At 52.0% G+C, this 11,143-nt stretch overlaps 1 protein-coding gene across 1 annotated transcript in view; it reads left to right on the top strand.

The window, feature by feature from the left end:
* The first annotated feature begins 277 nt into the window (after positions 1–277).
* The window catches only part of NUDCD3 (NudC domain containing 3), a 67,491-nt gene continuing 56,625 nt past the window's right edge, over positions 278–11,143 (top strand). The window contains exons 1-2 of the mRNA XM_056113444.1: positions 278–516; positions 3,612–3,922. Coding sequence (XP_055969419.1) covers positions 325–516; positions 3,612–3,922 — 503 coding nt within the window. The 5' untranslated portion in view covers positions 278–324. The remainder of the gene's footprint in view (positions 517–3,611; positions 3,923–11,143) is intronic.

Below are 11,143 nucleotides of genomic sequence, written 5' to 3'. Positions count from 1 at the left end.
CCACTCGGACTCATTTCACATTTCCTTCCTTGATTCATCAAGTCGTTCGGACACGGCAATGCCCCCGCTTGCCACGCGGGCCAGCCCCAGGACCCTCCGCGCTCGGGGCGGGCGGAACGGAAGTGCGCGAGGCGGGGCGGGGAGGGGAGGGAACAGAGCGGCGGAACGGAAGTCCGCGGGCCAGCCGAGCTGGTGGGGGGGGTGGGGGGGTGAACTGGAGCGAGAGGACCGGAAGTCCGCTCGGCGGGGCGGGGCGCAGGGCGGCGCGCCGGAAGTGGCGGCACAGGCCCCGCCCCGCGAGCCGCGTCCCCGCCGCCCGCCGCCATGGAGCCCGGAGCGGCCGAGCTGTACGACCAGGCCCTGCTGGGCATCCTGCAGCACGTCGGCAACGTCCAGGACTTCCTGCGCGTGCTCTTCGGCTTCCTCTACCGCAAGACGGACTTCTACCGCCTGCTGCGCCACCCCTCGGACCGCATGGGCTTCCCGCCGGGGGCCGCGCAGGCCCTGGTGCTGCAGGTGAGACCTCCCCCGCCCCCAGCCTTGGGGCCCCCGCCCCGGGCCCCGCCCTCAGGCCCCGCCCCCGCCCCGCAGCCCGCGACCCGCCGACTCGCCCCCTTTTAGCGTCCCTCCCTGCCCCCTGGAGCCCAAATTTCTCGGGGTCGGGGGATCCGGGAGGCGCCCCCCCGCCGCTCTGGCGGGGCGAGACAGGCGTCTGGGGCGGCTGCGACCCCCGTGCTTTCAGTGTGCCCCCCAGGTCCGCCGCTTGGTGCCGTGGGCCGGGAGGGCGAAAGCCGCGCCCGTGGCGGTCCCCAGGGAGTCAGGTGCCCGCTCCGGGTGGATATAGGTGGTGTCTTCCTCGGGACCTGCACGGACCACAGGATTGAGTGACCCCCCCCCCCCACACACACACACACAGGTGGCCAGGTGGGCTGGCACTAAGTTTCAGGACTTGGGGCTGTTCCTGGCTCTATCGGGGGTGCAGGGATGTCGGGGAGCTCAGCTCCGGAACAGACCCTGGACTGGATGGCTCCGTGGCGTAGGTGAGGTTGACTTTTATGGGCACTGCATCCCAACTCATCATCAGGGCTAGAACTAAGGCTCAGGGCCTATTCGGAGAATCCCTCCCGACTGTGCCTGGGGGCCACCGAATGGGAAGCTGGAGTCCACGGTCCCCCGAGCGTGAGGCACGTGCCCTACCCCTGTACCTACCAAGCCAGATCCAAGCTTATTATTGGAACCAAACTTATGTGGAAGGACTTGAGGGGAGAGAAAGAGGGGAAACGCGAGAATTCAGACTTCTCCAGAGTGAACAATCTGGGAGGGGCTTTTTAGAATGCAGAAATGAGGAGTAAGGGGTATGTGGTGTCTCCTGTGCACTAGTTATTAGGCAGACGTTTAGCATTTCCACAATGGCACTTTCAGTCTTTGTACACTGTGTGTCCTTTCGCTTAGATTCATCCTTAGCGATGAACTGACAGAGACCGTTCCTTTATTTACCTGATAACACTGTATGAAGCACCTGTGGTCTAGACACTCTTAGGGCTAAGACTTGCAAGCAGCTGGAGTTGTACCGGGACCGGGGTGGCCTTGCCTGTGGTGAACCCTGGTTTCATTCCTGACATCGCATATGGTCCCCTGAGCATTGCCATGAGTAACCCTGGAACACCACCAGAGGTGGCCCAGAAACTTAAAAACAAATGCCCCCCCCCAAAAAAAACCCACCGTAAGTGGGGGGGGGGGGCTGTTCAGGAGACTTGGTACTCAGTTTAATATCCCAGAGTAAGCAAAAAGGAAGGTGTATGGCGGGAAGGATGACCCAAAGGTGGCCCATGTCAGATTGATAATAGTGGAAGAGTTGAGCTGTCGCCTGCGTTCAGGAGGAAAAGATCAGTTTTAGTCAAGTTGGATTTGAAACTGGTGACTGCCCCAGCCCAGAGGCTGTGGGGCTCAGTTTCTAGTGGATGGCTTAGAGAGACTGGCGTTCCCCCCCGCCCCCCCAACAGGAGCACGCCTGAGGCTCGACTTGAAACAGCCCTCAAGTTTCTTAGTTGGGTCGCGGAGGGCAGATTGGGGCCTGCTAGTTTGTCTGCAGGGGCCCATTCTGCAGGTGAATCTGTACTGGTGAAAGTTTGATTGTGGGTGAGACGTTTGTAGTGCCTCTGTCTGGTACTTAAGAATTTCAGTCTCAAGATGGCACTGATTTTTCTCTGCCTTTATTTTTTCCCAGCGCCTTAGGGTTTCTTGGACAAGCTCATCTTGCGCTCCCTTAGCCTTTCTTGATTTTCAATTGCGAATGCAGCTTTTCCCATAGTCAGTCCTCCTGATGGTTTCAAGTACCTAGAAAAGCATTTTAAATTGTTCAGAATGGTGGTCTTTTATTCTGTCTCCCTCCTTAGTGCCCTTATTTAATGCCTTGTAGCCTTTCAGAAACTGATTCCTACCCACCTCAGGTTACTTCTTATTTTTGCTTTGGGGCCACACCCTGCTGTGCTCAGGGCTCACTCCTGGCTCTGTGCTGAGGGATCACTCACTCCTGGCGGGGTTCACTCCTGGGGTGCTGGGGATTGAATGCAGGTTGGCCCTGTGCAAGGTAAGCTGTATCTCCTTGGCCCCTGTCTTCTTTTTCTTTTTAAAAAAAATTATTATTACTTTTTTTGTGTTTGGGGTCACACTGATGATGCTTAGTTATTTCTGGCTCTGCACTCAGAAATTATGCCTGACGGTGCTTGGGGGACCATATAGAATGCCAGCAGTTGAACCAGGGCAGTTGCCTTGCTATAGCTCTGGCCTCTCTGTTTTCTTTTAGAGTAAAACAAAACCAAGCAGATGCTATTCTTAGACAGTAGTTGGGTTGCTCCTCACCTCTCCCCGTCTCCCTGCCTGTCTGCATCCCCTGCCAGACTGGTATATGTTACAGCTTGTAAACTAGCATGGACATGTTCCCCAGGTCTTTAGTTTAACTTACAGTCCACTCTTAGTGGCGTTCACTTACGGGGCCGGACAGATGTCTGGTGCTGCTTGTCCATGTTTCTGTTCCCGGACCATGCACAGCAGTGCTCCAAGGATGCCTGTGCTCCGCCCATTGTGTTCTCGAGCCCAGTGTCTTCAGAGGGCTCAGTGCCAGGACGGTCTTGTTTGGATTGGCAGAGAGGCAGAGGGCAGGTTGGGGGCTGGAAATTTACTCATGCGTCCCAGAGGCTGAAAGGTTGAGGCTCTCTGTGAATATCACAAGCCTTAGTCATTATGTTTGCACATGTGTTGATTTTGGAACCCCCTGATGAAAGTTGTTCCGATAGTGGCCTTTGATGAAGTAGCAATTTATCCTTATTTCCCTTTTGCCAGAGAGAACATATTTTCTGCTTTTCTGTTTTGTTTGTTTTGGGCCACACCTGGGCCCCAGGTTTTCTGCTACGTGAGAGCCATACTGGGCAGCAGTAGGAGTGACCCTTGCCTGTGCCCGAGGGATCATATGCGGTGCAGGGGAGTCAAACTGTGTGACAGGAGGCAGGGCAGGAGCGTGACCCCTTGTACCTGCTCTCCTGTCCCAGCTTCTGCTGCATTTCTGCAGAATTGTGATGCATTGAATTGCTGACTTGCGTTTTCCATCTTAGATGTTCAAAAACTTCGACCACATGGCCCGTCAGGATGACGAGAAGAGAAGGAAGGAGCTGGAGGGGAAAATGAGGCGAAAGGAAGAGCAGGAGGCGGCGCCTGTGGCTGCGGGCTCAGCCGATCTGGAGCCCACCCCAGCCCCAGTTCAGGAGGTGGAGATTGACTCCACCACAGACGCTGGTGAGGCCCGGGAACTCTCTGCTCCCCAAGGCGCCAGGCAGGAGGCAGTCCAGCCCTCGGGGGAGGAAGAACCACCAGGCGCTGGGGCGGGTGCCGCTGAAGTCCCAAAGGAACCACCTGCCCTTCCCAAGTAAGGATTTCTGCTTTGCCTCCCACTTCTTTCCTAACAGCTGGTAGTTGGGTAGATCTGAGGGTTTCTCCTGCTGTAGGCCCTGGTGTAGACTGCCCTTCCTGTTCCAGAATGCCTGCACACACTGCCACTCCTCTGTCCTGTGATGCCTGCTAGAACCAGCTGTGAAGCATTGGCCTCCTGGACTCCTGTTCTCCAGGATGGTGTGCCTGGCTGTGTGTGGGGGGGCTTGGGGGAGTGGGGAGGAGGGGGGCTTAGCCTCGAGGCTGCAGGGCACTGCTGTGTGTTCGGAGAGATGGGATGGCAGGCTGTGAGCAAGAACCCATTGTCAGCCAACGTGCCCTGCAGGGAGCATCGGGAAAGTTCTCCAGGCCAAGGGCAATGTCTCGTCTCCGGGCACCCACATTCACCCCTCCCAAATCAGTCACATTCCGGACTCCCTTCCCTTCCCTTCCCCTCAGGTGTCTCCCTGGGTAAGCAGCGTCGCCTTCTTCCTCTGTGAGCTGGAGGATGAGGTCATCCACAGGACCTCCTTCCTGGGGTACTGACCGGTCCCCTGCCGTGGTCCTGCAGTGGTGCATGACAGGGCTCAAATCAAGCACTGTTGGAGAGCCTCACTCCAGCCTTCGGTGTTCTGTGCTGTGGAGTAGCGACAGCCCTTCCAGCTGCTGGAGGGCACTGAGTGTGGAGCTGCTCCCCTCCAACCAGTCCTTGCCCTCCTTCTCCCTCCCTCTGACTTGGGGAGCCTGAACATCTCTATTGATGCTACCCAGAGAAGCCTGGGGTAACGGGGGCTCCAGTAGCCGATTGGACATCACAGGGTGGCAGCTTTGGGAATGGCTGTTGGGTGGGTGGGTGATGGGGACGGGAAGGGAAGTGGGTCTGGAATGTGACTGCCTGGGGGAGGGGAAGGCCAAGACCTGACGCTCCGTTGGCTTGGAGAATGTCTTGACTGGTGATGGATTCTTGCAGCTGGGGTTTGTCTGGGCCCTCATTTCTGAGGATTATTTTCACGGTCTACAGAATTCTACACTCTTTTTTTTTTGCTTTTTGGGTCACACCCAGCGTTGCACAGGGGTTACTCCTGGCTCATGCACTGAGGAATTACTCCTGGTGGTGCTTGGGGGACCATATGGGATGCTGGGAATCGAACCTGGGTTGGCCACATGCGAGGCAAACGCCCTGCCCGCTGAGCTGTCCTCTAGCCCCGAGAATTCTACACTCTTGAGCTGTTTTTGTTGTTGTTGTTGTTGCTATTTGGATCATGCCCAGCGATGCTCAGGAATTTCTCCTGGCAGTGTTCGGGGGACTATATGGGATGCCAGGGATCAAACCTGGGTCAGCTGTCTGTAAAGCAAGAGCCCTACTCTACTGTACTGTCACTGTGGTCCTGAGCGTTTTTTTTAAAGCAGGTGATGCTCAGGGGTCCCAGGGTCAGCCCAGAGGTGCTCCAGAGCCACCAGACTGCACCTTTCTGCACCTGGCAGTGCCAGGAATTAGCTGACCCCTCATAGGTTTCTTCAGCATTTTACTTCTATTTTATTTCTGGTTTTGGGCATTCTACTTGGCAGGTCTGGGCTACTCACTGCTGGGAATGGGGAAGGACCTGCCCTCCCTGCTTGCCTCTGGCCTTCCTCTGGGGCCATGCAATACAGGAGGTGGACTTTAGGCCCTTGCACATGCCATCAGTCTGTTGACCGTCTCCCAGCAGTCTTTAGCACTTGAGGGACTACCCCACATCTGATTATGCTCAGGGCTTACTCCTGGCTCTGTGCACAGGGATTACTCCTGGCGGTACTCGGGGGAAATCATGTGGGATGCCGGGGATTGAACTGGGGTCAGCCGCATGCAAGGCAGATGCCCTTCCCACTGTGCCCTCTGTCTGGCCCCATTGTTCCAGTTTCTAGTGGCAGAGTTTTGGAAGTGTGATGAGTTTGATGCAGGGAGTGGTTCATGCATTTATAAGCTGTTTGAGTCCATCACTGAGCCCATCACTGCCTGGGCCCTGCCCTGCTCTATGTGTCACCCTGGCGGGGAGAGACTGGTGGGGAGAGACCCAGGCTTCTGGTGATTTGGTCAAACTCTTCTCTGGGTGCTTTGCACATGCGATTCAAGTCCATCACCAGGTGGTTTTAAGAATGGGAGGTTGTGGTGGATAATCTGTATGATTTGACTCATTGATTCAAAGCTCTGTCACTGAGTCCTCTCCGAGCTCGCAGACGGGGTTTGCCCAACCTCTGGATAGCTCAGTCACAGTTTTCCCTTTTTAACTGGCTCCACTGACCCCACGATTTTAATCACGTTTCCGCTAGTGGATGTCTTACCGTATTTCTGTTGTTGGTTTGTTTCTTTGATTGTATCCTGACCTACATACATATCTTTCTCCCGGAATGTTTATTGAGACACTAATCTGCAAAGTTGCTCATGATAGGGTTGTTTCAAGCATACACGATTCCAATCCCAGTCCCACCACCAATGTCCCCAGGGTCCCTCCCACCCCCTAGACTGCCCTTTGGCGGCATATAACATTTATATTATTTGGTCCAATAAAACTTAAAGGAATGGAAAATTATCAGAAGATAAATCAGTAAAAGCCATTTTGTGATGATGAATTGTATATTTTATAACCTTTCTTAATCCAGTAGAGTACAACCATACGCACCATTAGACTCAATGCCACATGATGGGAAGTTTCTCCTGTACTTTAAAGGAGCTCTTTTTTTTTTTTTTCTTTTTGGGTCACACCCGGCAATGCTCAGGGGTTACTCCTGGCTCCTCACTCAGGAATTACTCCTGGCGGTGCTCGGGGGACCATATGGGATGCTGGGAATTGAACCTGGGTCGGCGGCGTGCAAGGCAAACGCCCTATCTGCTGTGCTATCGCTCCAGCCCTAAAGGAGCTCTTTTAACGCTCTTGCAAAACTGGCTTTAAGGCTATGAATTCCCTAAACTATTTCCTGTCCCTGAAGCTCTATATAATTCCTTCAAATCTGAGTGATAATCTAGCTGGATAGCATATCAGTGAGTCTTTGTACTATATCCTTCCATATTCTTCTGACTCATAGAGTCTTATATGATAGATCTGCTGTTCACTTAATGGATTTTCTTTTGTAAGTAAGCTCCTCTTTTGATCTTGCTACTTTCAGTATTCTGTCTCTTTGATTTTGCTATTTTGGGTATAATGTGTTTTGGAGTTTTCTTAATTGGGTCTGTTTTCACTTGGACCCTTTGAGCCTGTTGGATCTTGGTGCTTGTAATTCTCAGCTCTAAGTTCTTATCAGTGCTTTTCTCTAACTCATTTTCCTTTATCACATTTGCCTGTCTGTTCCTCAGGACTCCAGTGATTATTACATAGTTCCTCTTGAATGCATCCCATAGTTCTTTGATATGCTGTTCATTTATTTTTTTCCACCTTCTCCTGTTTCCTAGCAGTATCCTCCTCATCTTGGAACTCCTTGATCTTTTGCTCAGTTTCTGTTATTCTGCTGTTCAGAGCTTCTGTTAACTTTTTTTTTAATTACTTAGTTTTTTATTTGGAGATTTTGAAGGGAAGGAGGGAGAGAAAGTGAGAGAGAGTAGAGAGTAACCTACTCAGAAGGGAGCCCGGGCTTCTCCAAGGGTGGAGAGAGCCCCTGTACACATCCCAGCATTAGACATGAAAACATGAAAGTACACATCTCAAGAGGGGAGATGCGGGCGACACATGTGTTCAGGCAGCATATGCACCTCTATTAGCTTTTTAATATCACCTACCACATTTTTCTGACTGTAGCAGAGTCTTCATTTTGACCCTCCTACTTTCGTGTGCTCTACTGACTCCCTGTGCTATCGTTCCTTTGAACTCATTGAACATCCTCATCGTAGTGTCACTAAAGACACTGTCTGAGGATATCTGTTGTTGGTTATGTCTACCGTGATACTGGTTTCTCTCATTGAGCTTGGTGGGCTTCTACATATTTCCCCATGGGTTTTCCAGTGTTCTTGCTGTGCTGGGGATGAGTCTTTGTAATAACCTCCCCTGGAAGATGCTGAGGGATTAAACTAGAGGTTGCTCTCTGTCTTCTCCTCCCATCCTTACAGAATGACAGAATAACCGTGAACAGTGTGTAATTTTATTGAGGAGAACTGTTGCACCGCCAAACCCTTCTGGAGCTGTGATGTGGGCTCCTGAGAAAGCTGCTGGGAGCCACCCCAGAGGACTGGGCTCTGCCTTGGATTTGGGGTTAGCCAGCCGGAGGTGAGCCTCACCTGGGGTGCTGGAGCAGCAAGCAGAGGGTCCCACTGATTTTCTTTGATTCAGTTTTTATTGTATAGGACCACGCTGAGGTGCTGGGTCTGGGTACCAGGGCCACTCTAGGTGGTTCTTGGAGGCCAGGGCCAAGCCCAGTGGTGCTCAGGCCACCAGTACCCTGCTTCATGGAGACAGAGAGGGGCTTGCCTTGAGGAAACCGACTTGACGGCTTTCGTGCTAGGCATTGTTTTGCCTATTGGGCCTGTCACTAGCCCCTGCACATATTTTAAAATATGCAGAGAAAAAGCCTGGAAGGAAATAAATTAATAGTGGTTATCACTGAGTGTTAGAATTATGAGTAATTTTTATTTTCATCCTTTTCCCTTATTTATGTTTTCTAATTTTCTACAATAAGGAAACATTTTCTGTTATAAATTAAAAATTTTTATTTGTTGTTTGTTTTGGACAACACTGGTTATGTTCAAGGCTTATTCCTGGCACTGCTTAGGAATCCTTCGTGGCGTTGCACTGGAGACCATGTGCAGGGCTGGGGATTGAGCCAGGGTGTACTGTGTCTCAGGCCTCCTTAGTTTTAAAATGTTCACAATTTCTGAAATCCTTACTTATTTCAGAAAGCAACATGCCTACTCTAATGTTGCGCTAGAAAGTGTATCTTCAGTGAAACTGAGTCCTGCCTGATTCGGCATTGCCGCATTCTTTCCTCCATCATTGTTACATAAATGTCATTTAGGGGCCTGCGTCATTATGTTAGAATAAGTACTGTATAGTATTTCTTTTGTATACATACACCACTTAAATGTGTTTATTTTTATTTATTTTATTGTCACTGTCACTGTCCTCCCGTTCATCGATTTGCTCGAGCGGACCCAGTAACGTCTCCATTTTGAGGCTTGTTACTGTGTTTGGCATATGTGCAGGCGAGATACTCTCGGTAGTTTTCCGGACTCTCGGAGAGGGGCGGAGGAATCGAACCCGGCTCGACCGGGCTGGCTGTGTGCAAGGCAAATGCCCTACTGCTGTGCTATCGCTCCAGCCCATATTATTTTATTGAAAAAATGTATTTGTTTGGGGCTACACCCAGCGATGCACAGGGGTTCCTCCTGGTTCTGCACTCAGGAATTACTCCTGGTGGTTTTCAGGGAACCATATGGGATGCCAAGGATTGAACCCTGGTCAGCCATGTGCAGGGCAAATGCTCTACCTGCTAGACTATCGCTCCGATCCAACACTGTATTTCGTAGTGACCATAGTTTGCTTTTCTTGACTCAAGGTTCAGCGTTCTGGGCCACACACAGTTTTGTGAGATCTGCCTTGGGTGAGTAAAGTGGAAGCTCGATGTTTGGGAGATGTCTGCGGAGCGCTTTGAGAGCAACCCGCTTCTCCGGTCTCAGTAGCCTCAGCCTGCAGTTCCTCAACGGTGTCCTGTGAGCAAAGCAGATCTCTAGTTTACGTGTGAGATGCAGTGTTTGCCAGCTTAGAGTGGAACAGAAAAGCCTGTTCTTCCTGCTGCCTTTGGCCGCACTCCAGGGCTCTGTGTACAAGGATTGTACATTCTGCGCACCACAGATGTGGGGTTCTGTGATCGTGCCATTTCAGTGATTTCCTAGGTGGCCACAGAAGCTCGGCCTGTTTGGGGCACTGTGTCCTGAGCCAGCATCTGGGATCCTGATGCTGATTTGGTTGCTTGTGCTTCAGTACTGCGCCTCACCCCCGGTTCTGCTCTCCCTGCAGCACAGGCGCAGACCTGCTGATCTGATTCCAGTAGTTAGTGCAGGCACTGGGAAAGGAAGCGAGGTAGCAAGTTGTCTGTAGTTTGCTTATGCATGTACACATGCAGGTTTTTTTCTCTTCGTTTTTGGGCCTCACCTGGCAGTGCTCAGGGCTGTACCTGCTGTTCTGTCACTCTGGCCTTGCACATGATTTTGTGTATGTGCTGCTAATTGTATGCAGTCCAGTGATGTTGATGCCAGCAGGGCTTGGTGGAGGGAGGCATGGGGAGTGGTTTTTTTTTTTCTTGGTTGTTTCGTCTTGTGGTACCTTGAATTGAACCCAGGGCCTTCTACATGTGATATATGTGTTCTACCTCTAAATGTTGTCCTTGATCAATCAAAAAAACACTCTTTTTGGTTTGTTTCATTGAAATCTGGCTTATATAAGAGTACAGAACACTCATGGTGGTTTCTGTCTAAACTAGGCCAGTTGCAGCTGCCACACCCAGCAGTGCTTGGGGACTACCAGGAGTTGCTGGGGGTGGGGCGTGCGGTGCTGGGGATCCAGCTGGGGCCCCACAGGCAAGGCCTGTGCTCTGTCACTTGATCCTGTCCCTGGCCTGCATGCGCTCTCCTCAGATGCCATCTCAGCCACGTCAGGGATGCTGCTGTCTGCCTCTCTGGAGCCACTTTGTTTTTACCTTTTAAACCCTGTCCGTATTGGCAGAACCCTTGTCTGTATGTTTCTGCTCCGCTTGGCGAGCTCCTGGGAAGGTTTTGGAAATGCCAGCCACCATGCCTGATCTTGTGGGAGGCGCGCAGCTCCAGTGCTGCGAGAGGCTGCTCCCTGTGTGCGATTCACCTCTCCACCAGCAGGCGTCGCTGTAGTAACCAGGATCTCAGTTTTGCTGGTGCTGGGATGGGGGGGGAGGGAATCTACAAAAGGCTCCTCCTTCTCTGGCTCTGCCCCACCCCCACTTCTCTTTGAGGCGCCTTGATTTACCATACTGTTAATGAGGGTTTCATGCGTACGGTATTCCTTCCCACCTTTGACTTTTGACTTTATTTTGATGATTTTGGGGCCACACCTGGCAGTGCTCAGGTTCTATGCTCAGGGATCACTCCGAGTGGTATTTGGGGACCGGGTGGTGCTTCAAGATCAAACCAAGGCTGGCTGCTTTTAAGGTCAGTACCTTAAACGGAGTAATATCTGGCTCTGGCTTTTGTCTTTCTAAATCACAACCAGGGTCTTGTAAAAAA

The sequence above is a fragment of the Sorex fumeus genome, unplaced genomic scaffold (genome assembly GCF_029834395.1).
Source record: "Sorex fumeus unplaced genomic scaffold, SorFum_2.1 ptg000020l, whole genome shotgun sequence".
In the NCBI taxonomy this organism is placed as follows: Eukaryota; Metazoa; Chordata; class Mammalia; order Eulipotyphla; family Soricidae; genus Sorex; species Sorex fumeus.
This window is presented reverse-complemented; position numbering and strand designations above follow the sequence as displayed.